Source organism: Lissotriton vulgaris, chromosome 1_1, assembly GCF_964263255.1.
Source record: "Lissotriton vulgaris chromosome 1_1, aLisVul1.2, whole genome shotgun sequence".
Classification (NCBI taxonomy): Eukaryota; Metazoa; Chordata; class Amphibia; order Caudata; family Salamandridae; genus Lissotriton; species Lissotriton vulgaris.
In genome coordinates, this window is record NC_141685.1 from 1,423,451,500 (window position 1) to 1,423,469,907 (window position 18,408).

Consider the following 18,408-nt stretch of genomic DNA (forward strand, 5'->3'; position numbering starts at 1 on the left):
CTATTGCAGTGTGGGACTAGGGTATGTTTAGCCTACATTCTAAGGTGGCTGATTTCAAAATACTGTATTAAATAGCAGTATTTCCTGAAGAGTGGGGCAATGGGCACAGATAAGGTATGACTGACCAGTATACTCACCAGTCCATGGCAAGCCATCTTTCAGGGGGTTGGATCGTTCAAGTACATTCCGTCTACAGGTATTCATTTAAAAGACCAATTAGGATATTTTCTAATGTATGTTTAAGAAACTGCCCAATAGAAAAGCTACATCAGAGTCTTCCCTCTTGATAAAGGAGTGCTGAAAGCTGCGGTCTATCTTAGACGCTCCAAATATCTGTACAATTCTACTCTTCAGGTCCAAAGATCTAAAAGTGACATTTGGGAGATTATTTTGTTTTATTCAAATTGTGCAACCTCTTTTCTGATGTACCATAAGTGTTGAAGGTTCAGTCAGTGTATTCTTTCCTAAATCTGACGAATTAGGGTATTCTCCCCCTCTATATTTCATTGCTAAAGTTCTCAAACTAATGTTTCGTTGTTTTGCCACAAATAGCCATCCTTTTTTCCACAATAGTAAGGCAGCTGTGTTTGGCTTGCTTTTATGCATAATGCTCTTGCTTTTGATTAAAAGAATTGCTAAGCCGTTTTGGTTGTCTCCTGCCATTTCACATTACTCAAAAGTAAAAAGAAAATGTCTTTGCTTCTTTTAATATTTTCTTCCCTACATTTACACCTGTTCTCAAGATATTCCGTTTTCTTTTCTTTGCATCCCATTTCTTTATTGAGTTTCAAAAAGCATACAACTAGTACAGCACCCTGTGCGAATTTAGAACTGTATACATTGGCTCCAGAAAGCAAAATAACTGGGGTGCAGGATGTAGAAAGTGTAGGAAGGAAAAGGAAAAGTGGGAGAAAAAAGGTATTCCTTTTTTGTCTGGTTTCTATTCCTCTATCTACCCTTGCTGTATAGAAATTATTTGGTCTTTTCTGCCTCCTGAGGGACAGTGACTAGTCTGCCTAGAAAATCCTTCTAATGCAAAAAGATTGTATGGCATTGAAGGAATAGACAATGGGCATAATATATGACGAAGCCACTGTCTAGACATGGCACCAAAAACAAAAGAAGATACAGGGGATGCAGAGACCAGAATATGTCTCCTTGCACGACTGACTTTGGAGACCATCCTTATCCAAGGCCCTCATTGAAACCACACCCAGGACAAAGCCCATGCATAGGGTTTCACAAACACCACACTCAAAGTATCTTCTCTCCAGGGTTTGTTCTCAAATGAAGCTTTGGCTCTGAGAAAGAAACAGTGTTGAAGAGCCCGAACCTCACTCAAAAAGGCCCCAACAGTCTCTGCCACCCACTGTTCCAAAATCCCTTCGAAAGCACCTTTGGAGCTGGAGATACCTTGTCCTCCAGAGGCGGAGCCTAGATTCTGAGACGCGCTGCCTAAGCTTTGAGAGCACACTCAGCTGGCCTCAGAATCAAAATCAACTCCAAAGCAGATTTTGAAGCCAACCTTGGTCTGTACTCCGAGTGAGCCCCCTTTTAAGAACGAGAAAGATGAGCAACCACATGCAGCTGCTGAGACTTTATATAGACACAGTCTCTGGGGCTCCTAAAATTGGCTCACCACATGCCATGAAACAATGCCTTCCTTTCAACGAAGCTGTCTCAGAAGAGCCTTCTGCTTACCCTATAACCAGGAGGAACAAACCAAGCGAATCTGCACCGCCACCTGCATAGTCCATAGCCTCAGCTCAGTCTCAACACACAGACTCGTACCAGGACCCATCTCAAGTCAGTCAGAACCATATGACAACCCACTGCCAATGGATGAGGAAGACAACTCTTGAGATGACTACAATGACTCAATTTTGAAACTATACCAAGTCAGACCATCCCTGCCCAAAGACACAACTGCATAACGTGATCATCCAACAAATAGCAGACCAACAAAGGTCAAGCTTCCTGTGGTTAAAGAGGAGGATGCCGTCCTCATAGAGAAGTGCTCGAAGATAGAGCGATACAGCACACCAGATGTTTGATATATTTTAAGATTAGGGACGACGTGTACTGGACCAAGATACATCTCAGCGCCCTTGTTGATTGAGACAACTAACCACATATTTACTAAGCCCTACTGTTTGGACATTGGTGCTCGACAAGACGCCCAAGTAAGACAAACCATAGCTAAAATGGTACTCCAAATGTCTTCCAATCGTGTGTGCAAGACACAGCTTCAGGAACATGGTACTGCTTCAGCATGTAATCAGCAGCAGAACATGGCCAATATAAAAAATGATTGTTATGACCCCCCGTCCACCCCCACCCCCCATCCCACAAATCGAGAAATACACACAGAAAAATGTCCTTAGCTCCAAGGTTAATTTGTTTATTGCCTCCTCTTTGGACAAAAGGAAGCTGGATAGATGCCTATCACGCTTCTCTATAATACATTAGGCTCAACTAGATTTAGTGTTATGAGTCAAGTAACTCTGCCATAGAGTATGAGGAGTTATTGCAGTTGCATGGACCCCTGCCCTGATTCCCAAAAGCAGTAGAGACACTCCTTAGTTGTGTTTATAATGATTGGCTATGTATAATCAGTATACAAATCGTGTGTATGAATATGATGAAAATTATTATTGTAATCTCAGAAGCCATAATTTAAAACAGAGGTCTCCAACCTTTTCTGCAGTAAGGGCTACTAATGCTCAATAAAAATCCTCCCGAGCTACTAATATTATTAGCGTTGTTACAGTTATCACACCAGGCAAGAGTTTACCAGCAATGATCATTTCAGTGCTTCAGGCACAGTTGCTTGCAGTGATGTAACAATTCTTTGTCAATGTGGAATGTCTCTACATAGAGAATACATAACAGCAATAGCTGCATTGCCCCTAGAACCAAGTTAATAATACTAACAATAAGTCTCCTCAACGCGATTTGATTTTTATCACTCAAAAATCGGCTTTAAATATATTTTCGAAATTCAACCATTTTTTTGTAAACATCAGCTCATGAGTTGTGAAGATTCACACATTTTCTTCCTCAAATTCATGCTTTCAGTTTTGGTATACATATGTTATTTCAGCCAAGCAAAAGCTTCTAATTTAGTATGCTTGGCTTCACATAGGAGAGCTACTTACAGGTAGCTAGAAAGCTTCTTTTTGGAGAAGCCTGATATAACCCAAGATGAATATTCGACAACCCTAAAGCATCTTATATTGCCCAATCCTAAAACAAGTAGTATAACCTCTATCTACACTTATATCTACATTATCAGCATGCTAATTATGGTTTGCCTGAATGCTTCATATCTTCCCTTTCTACCTTATACTAAACCACTTTTTTAGAGGAAAAACAACTAACATTGTTCACTCCACAAAATAGATGACTAGAACATGTCAAACAACTACAAGCTCCAAAATGATTGTTACAATTAAGTATGTTTTATTTTTCTTACATGTTTGTGCTGTATAACAAGATGAAAGTAGAAAATATCTTTGCAAAAAGAATTTCCTTTTTTTAATTGGAACAGTTATTTCTGTCTATTAAAAAGTGTTCTATGACCCCAGCTGCACTTTGACATATCTGAAAGAGACTATTAGTTATGGTTTCTCACCTTCGAATTACCCCCAGGCGTTAGACTGGATCCAGAGAATTTTTCTTCAGCAGTACCCCTGCATGTCGGTTGGTGGCGTTGGTCGACTCCGCGTTCGTCGTTGACATCGTGACTCTCTTTTTTCAACTTTTGTCAACATCTTTTCGAGTCATCCGACTCCTGGTGCACAGGGATGTCATCTCGGCGGACCGGCCTCAAGCTTTGTGGCTCCTGCCACAAACTGGTGTCGGTGACTGACCCCCATCTTGTGCCTGGATCGGGACCACAACCCAAAGTCATGCTCTGACTGCTGGGCCATGGCCCTGAAGTCTTTGTGGGAGCGGTCCCGAAAGCTTCTAGAGAAGCACCATCACTCTTTGCGTTCTCCCCGTCTGTCGGCTGAAGCGACGCGGGATGTGGAAGGTAGTCGCTCACTTTGCCCTCAGACCCTGTTGGGTCGACTCCAGCATTCCCTCCCTTCCCGGGAGTCAGAGCGACCCCTGCCCAACTTTGTAGCTGTTACGAAACCCTCCGCTCCATCTTCGGACAGCACGACTCCGCCGGTGCGCCTTCGGGCCCCGCAGATTTGGCTGGGGGTTCTAGGCCTTCAATGCCAGCTGCTTCGGCGCTGTAGGGCCTCCAGGGATCCAGCCCTGGATCCGGATTGGTGCCGGTTCACCTAACAATACCTCCTCGTCAGCCAAATCCATTGGTGACACCTCCGCCCCCCCACGCCAGTCGTGTCCCCAACCGATGTCAACCCTGGTGTCCCACTCGATGTGGACACGGAGTCAGACCGGGTCGACCGACGTCGGTACCGGCGCAGTCGGTACTTTTGTACCCCTGTTCTCCCCTGGTGTTCCCTGTCACCCTGAGTGGCTATCAGAGAAGGGTGAGGAGGACTGGGAGGGGTCTGTGCACCCTCTGGCAGACCAGTTAGAAGAACCGGACTGGAGGGAGGAGTTTGGTGAGGCCACTGGTCTGGACATCTCTCCAGACCTAGGCATGCTATCTCCCCCTACCGTGGCTATGGAGGAGGGTGCATCATACACAGTGGTGTTGCGTAAAATGGCTGAGGACTTAGCGCTTCCTTTAATGGCAGTCTGGACTAACCTCCTGACTGAGGTACTTCAACTGGCTGCAGCCTCTTCGTAGCTCCTGCTGCCGTTCAATGAGGCCCTCACGGACATCCTTTTGGGCACTTGGTCGAAGACTAACACAGGGGCCCCTGTGGATAAGATGGTTGCCCGATGCCACCGCCCGACCCCGGGCAACCCAGTTTTCCACTCCCAACACTGACCCCCAAGAGCTTGGTGGTCTAAGCCTTAACTTCCAAGGCCGCATTCCCTACCACTCCACCTGATAGTGAATCCAAGAAGCTGGACCATCTTGGGAAAAAAATGTTTTCTTTCTCCAGCTTAGGACTGCGGTCAGTGAACACTGCATGTCTCTTGGGCCGTTACTCCCATTCTGTGTGGGACCCCGTCGCGCAGGTGATGCCACAGTGCCTGGAGGAGGTCCGGGCCTTGCTCTCTCGTGCAGTTGCCGAAGGGAGAGATGCAGCCAAGTTCGACATACAATGTGAACTGGACTCCGCTGACACGCTGGGCAGGACGATTTCAACGTTGGTAGCCATGAGACGCTATGCCTGGCTGAGGTCCACTAGCTTTTCGGGTGATGTCGAAACTACACTTTTGGACAAGCCCTTAGATAGCTGTCCCTTGTTTGGCGACAAAGCAGACAACGCGCTCGAGCGTTTTAAGGACTCTACGGCTACAGCCAGGTCCTTGGGCCTTGCTTCTACCTCTCGCCCCGCACAGTTTGCTTTTTGCCCCTTTCGTGGCTACGGAAGGGGCAAAAAGCAGATGTTCCGCCCAAAGCCACAGACCTGCACAAGATGTCCAGTCTCTGTGCGGCCTGGGACGTGGGACCCACCGTCGTGGGTCTGGGGGCTAGCGGGCAGGCCAGTCTACTCCGCAGCAGCCACCAAGACCTCCTAGTACGATCTTTCAGGCCCACCATTCGCTAGTGTGCGGCAGGATCCACCATCATCTTCCCAACTGGCTCAACATCACGTAGGACAGGTGGGTTTTGCAGATAGTCCAAAGGGGCTACTCCCTCCCCTTTGAGACTACCCCTCCATCCATGCCACCTCAATTCTATTGCCTGTCAATGGATCACTTGGCCCCTCTCCGCCAGGAAGTGACGGAGCCATTGAGCGGTTGTTATTCCTACTACTTACTGGTGCCCAAGAAGGACAATGGCCTGCGTCCTATCTTGGATCTCAGGAACGTCAACCTCTTCCTCCGGAAGGAGAAGTTCAAAATGTTGACATTGGCTCAGGTCCTGTCTGCCCTGGACCCTGGAGACTGGATGGTAGTGTTGGACTTGCAGAATGCCTATTTTCACATCCCCGTCCTGCCGGCCCACAGGTTTTACCTACGGTTCACGGAAGGCCACGAGCACTTTCAGTTTACCGTGCTCCCCTTGGCCTTACCAGTGCCCCTCGGGTCTTCACGAAAGTGATGGCGGTGGTCGCAGCTCATCTGTGCAGACCAGGGGTTCCACAATTCCCCTATCTCGACGACTGGCTGTTGAAGGCGGGCTCCCCCCAGACCATCGTCTCTCATCTCCAGACTACGGCCGACCTCCTGCATTTGCTGGGATTCACCATCAATGTGCCAAAGTCACACCTGATTCCCTCTCAGAAGCTCCTTTTCATCGGAGTGGTTCTGGACACAGCGCAGATTCAGGCTTATCCTCCCGAGCAGCGATTCCGGGATATTCGGGCTATGATTCTGATTTTATTTCAGCCTCTATCCCGGGTTTCGGTCAGAAGGACTCCTGAGGCTACTGAGCCTCATGGCCTCCTGCATCCTGCTGGTGGACTATGTCAGGTGGCATATACGGGCTCTCCAGTGGAACCTGAAGTTCCAGTGGGCACAGCATCAGGGAAATCTATCGGACTGCGTCCAGATCTCGGAGGGCACTGCACATCAACCTGCTGGAGCTCCGGGCGATCCGTCTTGCACTGAAAGCATTCCTTCCTTCTATGAAAGGGAGAGTAGTGCAGGTGTTCATGGAAAACACCACCACCATGTGGTAATGTAGCAAACAGGGCAGGGTGGGGTCTTGGACCCTATGTCAAGAGGCTCTCCGCCTCGGGACTTGGCTGGAACATCCGGGCATGTCCCTGGTGGTTCAACACCTGGCAGTGTCCCTGAATGCCAGGGCAGATGAATTCAGCTGCCAGTGCATGATGGATCATAATGGCGTCTTCACTCGGAGGTGGTGCAAGGTCTCTTTCAGCAGTGGGGAGAGCCTTGGTTAGATCTGTTTGGCACCGAAGAGAACGCGCAATGTCAGCAGTTCTGCTTGTTGGAATTTCCAAGGTGGCACCCACTAGGTGGCTCTTTTTGTCGCGAGTGGAGCTGCGATATTCTACATGCCTTTTCGCCTATAACACTTCTACCCAGAGTGCTGAAGAAGATCAAGCATGACCGGGCCCAAGTCGTTCTTGTGGCTCTGGATTGGGCACATAGAGTCTGGTATCCCGAGCTCTTGCACATGGCCATCGATCCTCTGATCAGACTGCCCCTTCGGGAGGATCTTCTGTCGCAGCAGCAGGGGACGGTCCTCCACCCAAACCTGTCCAGCCTCCCCCTCCTTGCGTGGAGATTGAGCGACGACAGTTGACCGCTTTCGACCTTCCTCTCGAAGTCTGTAACATTATCTTGGCAGCCAGGCGTCCCTCCACCAAAACGGTATATGCCTGTAGATGGAACAAATTTGTGGCATGGTGTGCAGCAAAGGCTGTGGATCCCCTTTCTGCCACCCTTCCAGAGGTTCTCCTCTTCATTCTTTCCTTGGCCCAGCAGGTCTCTGCTCTGAACACTTTCAGCCATTCATGCCTTCTTCACCTTCCAGATCAACCGTCTCTTTTCAAGTACCCTATTGTAAATCGCTTCCTTAAGGGCATTACTCACTTGTTTACTCCTATTCCTTTTGTAATGCCCCGTTGGGACTTGAACCTGGTTCTACATAACTGTCCTCTCAGACTTTTGACACTCAATACTGCCTTTTTGGTTGCCATCATCTCTGCTCGCAGGGTGAGTGAGCTTCAGGCCCTTTCTTCCAAACCTCCTTTCCTGGCTGTTCATCCTGATAAGATTGTCCTTCGCACTAGGCCTTGTTTCCTTCCCAAAGTGGTTACTTCCTTCCACATAGGACAGACCATCACTTTGCCTACCTTCTTTCCGCCCCGCATCCTTCTTAAGAGGAGGAGGAGAGGCTCCACCGTCTGGATCCAAAACGTGCCCTTTCATTCTATCTGGATCGCACAAAACAATTCCGGGTGTATGTCCAGCTCTTTGTTCGCTAAGTGGGTGCCAAAAAATGCCAGGCCGTGCAGAAACGGACCATCTCTCGATGGGTTGTTTTTTGCATCAAAATCTGTTATTTCTTAGCGAAGAAGGAACCTCTGGTAGGGCTGCGCGCCCATTCCAGCAGGGCGACAGCAGCCAGTACTACTTTGGGACGTGGTGTCCTTCTTCATGACATCTGCCAGGCAGCCACTTTGCTTCATTGCACACGTTCACCAAAATTTCCTGCTTGGACAGCCAAGTCTGGAGAGACCTTCAGTTCTCCAGGACTTTCTGGTGTGAACTTAGTACGCAGACCGACCTCCAGGGTTGGTATTGCTGGGGTATCTATTCTAAGGTGAGGAATCCATAACTAATAGTCTTGGGTTACGATATATATCTGGAAGAGACATATATTAGTTGTGGATTCCTCACCGCCCCACCCATCCTCCTCATTCTGAAAACTGACTTCTAGGGTAAGGGACTCCACGGGTGCACAAAACTAGGGCCCTGAAAAGGGTCAGTGTCTCGCATGGCTCTGCGCTTCTGGCGCAGAATGCCCTGTAAAGAACTGATGTCAGCGCGCAGGGGCGGCGTCTAAGTAGATGCCGTGACGTCATTCCGGCGATCACGAAGCCAATGATGAACGCGGAGTCGATCAACTCTACCTACAGACGCGCAGGGGTACTGCTGAGTTCTCCGCATATAGTCTGATGCCTGGGGGTAATTCTAAGGTGAGGAATCCATAACTAATATGCGTCTCTTACAGGTAGATCATTACCGAAGGTAAGTAATTTGTTCATTCTGTATTCACAATTTATTTAAGATAACACATGATGGAAAATTTGAGTAGAAGGTAAGTAACTTTTTTTCTTGTCTATTTTATAAATAATGAAAGAAGGCTATTTGTCTTTATGGGTTTAATGTACTTCTAGTGTATTGTTTGCCCTAAGTAATTTTCCCAGTAAATTTAACATACACTGAGGCTGTTATGGAAGATGAAGACTGGTGTCTCGCTGTCAGTGATTCTACAGTTAAGGGAATGAATTTAACATTTTAATTGAGGTCTAGAATAGAAAAAACAACTAGAGCTCTGAAGAAAGAAATGTATTGTACAAATAATGTAGGATAAAGCCCATGTGCCACTAGACTCTGCAATGGGGTAGCAGGATATTTGAAGCTGTTTAAGGAAATTTAACAGTCCCTAATCCCTGCCCTCATCTCAGATCGTAGATTTTAAACCCACATTGTATTGGGCTAGCAATGGAAAAGTATATTCTCTTTGAAGATGGCACATTTTAAGCATTTTGTTCTCCTCTGTTCATCATAAGTTATTTGGCAATATTGACAAACCAGTTGGAATGGAATGGAAAGAAAATTTATATAGCACTTTTGCCATTGTAAGAAATGTATGTGAATGGAGCAAGTGTTTCGATTTAATTTAAATATGAATTAGTGTTGTGAGATGTTTAAATTATTTAAATTACATAATAACAATTTACATTTTTCAATAAATATCACATTTTGGCCCTGTAAATTTTTGTCTTTTTACAGATGATGCAGTGTTTGAAGTTGGGTGCATTATCCCGAACCACTGCAAGCACCCAAATGAATGTTCAGAGTTCTCGGTCTCATGCCATATTCACCATCCACTTATGTCAAACCCGGTTGTGCCCCAGACTAGACAATGTATGTATTTCAGCATATTATTCATTTACTCTTCATAATTTGCAAAGTAAGCATGATTGATTTTCAATTGTTGTAGATAAAGATTGAAAAGACTGGATCCGTTTTGAGTACCTCTCGGCTTCTGATAAGGCCAGTGCTTTGTCTAAACTCAAATGAGGGTGCTCTCTAGGGCTAAGAGGCTACTAATGACTTCTGAGGGAAGGCATTGAAGATATCCCCTGATAAAAATGTAAAAAAGGTGATTTCGCAAATGTGTTCATGAAAGCCGTACACTCTGTATGTGTTAGATATTAAACACAGGGCAAACACAGAACTTCGAGAAATACTTATTGAAAAGTACTTGAGGTCCCTACTGGGAAACTAGAGGACATTGGTGCACCAAACTTTGCATAAATTATTAAAATAAGATGTACACTTGTATAATTCAGCAGTTTATTGTACTGTTCATTTGCATATCAGAAACATAATGAAACACGGTTTCCTTTCTAAATTGTGCACAAGTAACAATAACCACCATAGTTTGTTATCTTAATACATCTACGCTGATGATGATAGCACCAATGAAGTTACGGTTAGGTCAGAGTTTCCATAGGAAAGGCATTTTTTTTTTAACTTAATAACTTTGGTGCTATTTGTCGATTCTGCATTAAACTTTCCAAAGAAAGTTCTGCTGCATTTGGAGCACTCAAACCCCTGAGTGTTGCACTGGGTGCTTATGTGGATGAGGGGCCTGTGTCTAAAAATGTTCCTCTCTGGGACGCCCTCTGCATCACTGTACTTTTTTTTTTTTGTTTAAATTTATTTTTATTAAATTGAAAACAGACGTCGGAGAGACATTGTGCAGTTATAAATGTTTGAGTTATCATGAGCAGCAAGTAAGCCAAGCAAAACAGACCATAAGTACCCCCCCTTACCAAAAAAAAGACCCCTTCATACATGACCCCTCCCATCTCAATACTCATCATCAGATTCCTCATCAGAGCTTTCGTCATCAGATTCAGGTATTGGGTCACAGATATCTCCCCTGTAGGTGTTCCAAGCAGTCCATACTTTAGTCCATTTTCGGAGGCATTTGCGATTAATGTACACAGTTCTTTCAGGGATCATGGTAGTGTCCATATCCCTACACCAATCCTCCAATCAGGGCAATTCCGGTGATCCCCACCTCTGCGCCACATTACGTTTAGTCACCATGATGCTGAGCGTCGCCCACATTTGCCCACACCTCGTTAAGTCATTGGGTTCCCAAACATTGAGGAGATCTCTGCGAGGCTCAGGCAATATGGATAGTTTAGAGTCTGTGGCACTGTACGGAGGATCTTGCGCCAGAAGTCAGTTATTATGGGACAGTCCCAGATCGTATGAAAAAAGGAGCCCTCACCACTACATCCCCTTAGGCAAAATGGATGTTGTGCTCTGCCTATTTTGTGCAGCGTGTGTCGAGTGAGATATGCGCGATGGAAGGCTTTAAGCTGGACAAGCCTCAATCGGGTCCGGATTTCCACCTCTCTAGGTGATGCTAACGCCATTTGCCATTCCGTCTCGTCCATAGCGCCAATCTCAGCCGCCCATTTTCCCTTCAAGGCTGCTGTGGGGTCCGATTGGTTATTATTCAACTTACGGTACGTGAACGAAATGGCACGTTTTGGTATATAATCCGTTAGTAATCTGTCTTCCAAGGGAGAGGATTCAGGTATGTCGGTGTTCTGTGGAAGTACCGTGAGGAGTGCATGTCTGATTTGTATGTAACGGAATGTCTCCGTAGGTAACAGATCGTATTGCCTTTGCAGCTTATCAAAAGGAATGACCGTGCCCTTGTCCCATAAGTCGCCTACCTGGGAGATTCCTATGTTGTCCCATTGTGCAAAACCTTTAGTGTTCCTAAGTGACCCAAGCTGTTTCGTGTCCCAGAGTGGTGTGAGTTTTGTGATGGTTCCCCTCCATCCTAAGTGTGCCTGTGCTGCATGTCATATCATGACTGTGTGTTTTGTGGGCCCCTCCAACTTCGTCGCCCTACGTTTATTATGTAAGGCTGCTAACATACTGTCTGTTCCTAGCTGTGCCCTATCCGCCTTGTAGGCGGGGTCCGTGTGCGGGGCATGTACCCATTGGTTTATGATTTTAAGATGCGCTGCCCAGTAGTAGAGTTGTATGTTAGGGAGTGCTATGCCGCCATCGTACCAGTCGCGGTGCAGTTTAGTCTGTGCGATGCGTGCAGGCTTGTTACCCCAAAGAAGTGTGGATATCAGTGCCGATATCTGCTGAAAGTATCGCTGAGGCACCGGAAATGGCGTATTTTCAAGCGCGTATAAAAAACGGGGTAATGCCATCATTTTAAAAAGTGCAGCCTTGCCTAGCATCGTGAGGGGCAGTGATTCCCAGTGCGACACGTCTCTACGCAGCCGGTCTGAAGGGGGTGCCAGATTCTTAGAGAAGAAGGCTGCAGGGTCAGCAGTTATGTGTATACCCAGGTACTTAAATGAGTCTTGAGATATTTGCAGAGGGCAGTGTGGGGGAAGTAGGGGTTCCGGTCCTTTAAGTAAATACAATTCCGACTTTGCCCAGTTAATGGTATAGCCCGAAACTGTTCCGAAGGCAGCACAAATCCCGAGGAGGGTCGGCAGAGCGTTCGTCGGATCTGTCATGTACACCAGGATATCGTCCGCGTATAAGGATACTCGGTCCTCCCAGCCTTCCGTCCATGTTATACCGCGTAGCAGAGGAGTTGTCCTAAGGCATATTGCCAAGGGTTCTAACATTAGGGTAAACAGAAGCGGTGACAGAGGGCATCCTTGTCTAGTCCCTCTCGCTAATTGCACAGCACCCGAGAGTCGGCCGTTCGCCGCAATACAAGCCACCGGTTCCGTGTAGAGAAGCCGGATCCAGGCAAAAAATCCTTGGACCGAAGCCCAGCCGTGGGAGAACTGCGAAGAGGTAGTTCCAGTCAACCATGTCAAAAGCCATTCTGGCATCCAAGGAGAGGACTGCCGATGGTTCCGTCAAGACATGCTTACGTGCCAGCGCACTATGCAAACGGCGAAGATTAAGTGCAGTGTTCCTATTCGGCATAAAGCCAGACTGGTCCGGGTGTATCAACTCGGGCAAATGTGCTTGCAGCCGGTTAGCAATCACCTTAGCTAATATTTTGGGTTCCGCATTGAGTAGTGAAATGGGACGGTATGATTGACATTCCGCTGGGGGCTTCCCTGGTTTTGGAATCGCCACAATTGCAGCTACTCTCTGGTCCCAAGGCAGCACACCCTGTTCCAACCAGTCATTGTACATGTTAAGCAAATGGGGGGCAAAGAGTGTCCGCCATGACCTTGTAAAGCTGCAGCGGGATCCCATTGGGGCCCAGAGCCTTTCCGGATTGTAGTGATTGGACCGCCGCAAATATTTTGGCAATCGTGAAGTCTGCGTCAAGCTTTATGGACGTCTCCGGCGCAAGGCGGGGTATGTCCACGCTGCTCAAAAAAGTCTCGACCCCCCCCACCGTGCTGTCAGAGTGCGCAGAATATATTATTCGGAAATGGTCAGCTAGTGCGCCCACTATTTCCTCCGGGTCTGTCGTAAAATCACCCTCAGTTGTTCTGAGCTGCGCTATTGTTCGAGCTGCTCTTTCTCTCCTGTCAAACCAGGCCAGAAGCCTCCCCGCCTTGTCCCCTGCTTCCTAAATTTTGTGTTTGGTAGCTGCTAAAGTGGCCAGTATGTCTTGTCGGAGGTGTTCTCTGTATTGTTGTTGTTTGAGATTAAGGGTATGGGCCACTTCCGGTGTAGGATTTATGGTGTAAGCAGCATCTGCCGCCTGCAGGTCTTGTTCTAGGGCCAAAAGATCTCGATGTTTTGTGCGTTTTTATCCGGTAATGGATGCAATTGCCTGTCCTCGGAGAACTGGCTTATATGCCTCCCACAAGATGGCAGGGGAACTGACCGAAGTCTCGTTTTCCCTAAAGAAATGTCTTGTGGCATCACTGTACTTTTGCTGCCATTGAAGCATTCAAATCCCTGAGAGTGGCCCTGGGTGTTTATGTGTATGAGACGTGGTGTGGCTAAACCTGGAGCTGATTGGGATGCCCTCCGCTTTGCTATGCTTTGGGTGTTGTTGGAGCAGACAGACCCTGGAATGTGGGCCCTGGTTGCTTGCGTGGGTAAGTATGTGTGTGTGTGTGTGTGTGTGTGTGTGTGTGTGTGTGTGAACCTTGTCCTGCATGGGACGCCCTCCTCCTCACTGTACTTTCACTGCCATTGAAGTACTGAAACTCTGAGTGTTGCTATGAGGTGCTTATGGGGGATTGGGGATGTGCGTTAATCTGTACCTGCGTGGGATGCACGCTGCCTCAATGTACTCCTGCTGCTATTGTGGCCATCACACTCCTGAGTGTGACCTAGGCGCTTATGTGGGTGAGACGCTGTCCGCCTGCTTGGCTGCTGTTTGAGCGCCACTGAGTGTGGCCTTAGGCGCCATCCGCATCACTGTTCCCTTGACTCCTCAGTGTTTGGAGTGTTGAAATCTTCAGACCTAATCCAACCAATCTCATTGCGTCAAGAGATCGAAAATGTGATTGACGCTAGCTAATATATATACAAAAGTGTTAACCATTTAAATAGCACTATCACCTCTTTTTTAAAATGCCAAAGTATAAAAAAAAAATACTGGTCGGTTTCACAGCTTACTAAAAACAAGCATTTGCAATGCAATAGGTCTCGCATTAGGAAAGTTTGAGCTATTGGTGTTGTAAATGACACATTTTTTATTTATGTGTTGGATTTGAAAATAGCGAAATTAATAGCTTTGTCATTTACAATGCCAATAGTTTTAACTTTCGCAAATGTGACACCTATAGCATTTATAATGCTATATGTGTTGTATTTATGTGACTTAGATGTATTGATATTACAAATAAAAATATCTTTAATTTTTTTTAATAATTAATACTTAAATAAAAGTTATTGTAATTTATAATGGCAATATCTTTTGTAAATAACTTTTGTGAAGATTATGTTCATTGTATTTTCCACGTGTTACTCTATAATCTGCTTTAAGTCTGCAGTCTGGTGCAGCTCCTCAGCTGCTCCCTCTCTACTGGTGGGATACTCAAGAGAAATAGGATGAAAAGTCCTGTATTTTCAATTACAGCTGTATGTTTGTTAAATATTAATCTTTGTGCAGGTTCAATTTTTTGCATGCAAATGTATTCACAAAAACTCAATTTGAAGCATTTCCCAATCACTCTCAGACAATTACAAGATTGAGTTTTTTTTTGGCTTCAGATAAGTCACTTAAGGCTATGTGAGCGCTTGGAGAGACAAGTGGGAAGAATGGTAAAAGCAAAGACAGGGGGCGAAAGAGAAGTACCCATCAGCATAGTAAGGACAGACCTTGAAGTGTGAATGACCTACCACCACACCTGTAAAGGTTTCAGAAGATGTCCAATAGAAAATTGAGAGAGTGAAAATTTGAAATATGATAAAATCAGAATGTGCATTATCTGGCACCTAGTTTCTACTCTAGCCAGGGATCCATGTAGAGCCCAAACAATGCAGGATTTTCATGACCTGGTGTAAAAAATGTACATTCATCTGCTTAATATGCTCCACAAGACCTTCTGCCCAGTGGCTTCAAGAAACCTTACAGCACCTGGGACGAGCTGTGAAAGAGGAGCAAGAGCATGCCTGTGTACTTTAAAGTAGCAAGGATAACATGCATCAAATTGGGGCATTTTCCACATCTGCGCACTGCCAGTAGTAAAGAAACATTCTAATCTTCTTCAGATGCCAAGTACATTGCTGCTGAATGGCTATTAAACGCCGTATCAACCCCAAAGATAAGAAAGCTAATTTACAGCGGACACAAGACGCAAAGACTTCGCTGTGAAAAAATGCAACTTACTCTCGCAGTGCTCTGGAATTCACGAGGACGCCATGAGGGTCACATGAGAGAGTCACTACGAAATCGTGATGAATCGGGCCTCGTGGGTTCTTTGTAGACATTCTAACGATACGTACTTCCATTTGACTATAAATAGGTCTGTGTTAATAACCTTGCAGCTCACACATGTGTCTGCATCTCTATGGCTATTACTAGGTAATGTTCAACTACAGGAACGTCTGACTGAACCGGTGAGAAAAGCGGGGTAGATTTTGTAACGTGAGCATGCCTGTACCATACAGGTGTCCTGCGCTTGCAAGGACTGAGAAAACGAATAGTGTGGGGGGGGGGGTCACGTCCTTCCCAGTGGTTAAAGGATAGTAAAAACATGCTTTGAGACAGAATATATGTGCATCTCTATTAATAAAGCGTGAAGTTACTCTGCACAGAGTTTACTTTACAACATACAGTAAAATAACCATACAGATAATTTACACTAGTTACACATACAGTACAAAAGAACTAGAATGCTTAGCTTCAGCAACTAAAAAGCTAAAAACAGATACAACAGGATAGATTAGCAAGAGTAACAAATTGACGCTTTGACCCAAGGGAAAGTCGCAACCTAGACCACATAACCACAAGCTAAAATATACCAGCGGTGGAAGGGTTAGGTAAGGTCAGGCAGTGCAGCACACGGGGTCGAAGGGCATGCATGATTGGCAATTGTTAAATACATAATCTAGTTAACACAAGCACTCGAGAAAGTATTGCTAGCTATGTATTATTAATGTGGGTCATACCCCTTGAGGAGAACAATGAACGTCTAACTACAGATTATGAATTTAATGCTGCTGGCTGCTTTACCAGCTCGGACGAGTAGTTACTATGGAAAAGAGATTGCAGTATGCCGAGACGATATTTATTGAATCAGCGATGCAACTATAAGATTAAGAACACTAACTGTTAGCAATAAATCTTTCTTAATAGTCTGTAGGGCACGAAAAAAGAAGGGGGTTAAATGCCAAGACCAGAAAGGAATAAAAAAGGTAACGTTTTAAAACTGTTGAGAATAGCCGCGCTACAGCAGCATGACGCAAAAATGCATTCCAGATATGCAGCTGTAATTTTAATTGGTGAAATGTAAATAAATGACAACACACAGCGATCACAAAACTTGAGATCCGGCAACCTACAGCTGCCCGTCATACTTGTCGGGCAGATGTGTGGTTTGATTTCAAACTGCTTCCTCAGAAGGAATGCGGTGTTTACAAAACGTTGTACATAAGATGTATCGGCACATCTTAGGCACAAACAAGGCTAACGATTTGCTATGTGTGCAACTTGTTTAACAAAGTTGAGGAAAATCGGTTTTATAAGTTATATATTCAATATTGTGCTTACACATTACTTAACTGCGGGCATTTACACAGAGAGAACAGATGCTGCAGATACCGAGCACCCACGAAGGCATGATTGTTGCAAACATAGGTCTTTAATATGAGAGAACAGATGCTGCAGATACAGCGCACCCACGAAGGCATGATTGTAGCAAACATAGGTCTTTAATATGAGCGAACAGATGCTGCAGATACAGAGCACCCACGAAGGCATGATTGTAGCAAACATAGGGTTTTTATATGCCCAGATGAGAACATACAAAGCGAGGATCGTGAACATGCACGTTTACTATTGGCCGAGTCGATGGGAACTGCCAAATTGGAGGTAGGATGTGGAGGGCTCGAGGGCTGGGATGTTTACATGTGAACTCGCGCCTCTAAAGATAACGCGTGCAAGAAACCGTGAAAGGTTTCTGCGTTTCAGGCATCCACTGGTCAGATGAGGGAGGCTGTGTGAACTGGGCACGCCAGACAAGCCCACCCGCCTACAGGAATCAACTAATTAATATCATCAGCCTGTCACTGAAGAATGGAACCGCAGCTCCAAACGAGGCAGGACTATGAGGGACCAGACTGGATATGAAATTACTAGCACACTGCAGCAGTGCTTGTGCGCAGTTAGTAATACAGACATGACACACAGGAGTCGGGCACCTACTAGAGATGATCACACACACCCACCCCCAGCAGTATACACAAGGTCTACTTTACAGCAAGGTGTGTATGCTGTAGCGATACCCACAAATTACGAGCACTGCTGTCAAAGTAGAGCACGCGCAAACACAAACTACTAGTACTACAGCCAGAGCACATGCTGCTAGTCCAGTATCTTCAGTTACACTACAGCCGGGGCCAGCACAGCACCTACGGTTACAAGTAGCAGTAATGCATCCGTGGAACCTCCACGGCAAGCGGGGCTCACACCCACGCTGCTCGCACCGCAGCCAGCTAACGAATACACGCGGCTCCCATAACCAGAGTACGTGCACACATGCACTCTAGTAGTACTGCAGCTATGGTGTCGTGGGGGAGATACAAAAGGGATTCTGGGGTGCGCATAGTACTACAGAAATCACCGCACACAGTACTATACCCAGATTTTGCACACACGCACTCTTAGTATGCAACCACAGCAAACCCACTCGTTGCAGCCACAGCCGACTCCTCCCCCACTACTGTCAGTGCTACTAGCACAGCAACTTTCCTACTGACAGCCAAAGCAGTCACTAGCACGAAATACAGGGTGAAGGCAACGCAACAAGCAGCTGTAGGCCATTACACACAATACACTATGCAGCGCTCAGCGGTAATTTCTCAAGCTCTCGCATTCGCCTGCAGCGCTGCATTGTCCATTTCAAAGAACGGGACCCTGCACGCCCGCTGCTTCCTGGCAATCCGGGGCGCTCTAACACCCTACTCACCTCCCGGGTCTGAAGCGTTGGCGGCGTGACGCGCTAGCAACCCAGACACATATAA

The 18,408-nt window shown here is 46.2% G+C and overlaps 1 protein-coding gene across 7 annotated transcripts in view; it reads left to right on the top strand.

Moving 5' to 3' along the window:
* KIF21A (kinesin family member 21A) overlaps window positions 1-18,408 on the top strand; it is an 863,983-nt gene that overhangs the window by 185,520 nt on the left and 660,055 nt on the right. For all 7 annotated transcript variants that reach the window (XM_086967225.1, XM_086967228.1, XM_086967231.1 and 4 more), the window contains exon 5: window positions 9,529-9,663. In XM_086967225.1, coding sequence (XP_086823351.1) covers window positions 9,529-9,663 — 135 coding nt within the window. The remainder of the gene's footprint in view (window positions 1-9,528; window positions 9,664-18,408) is intronic.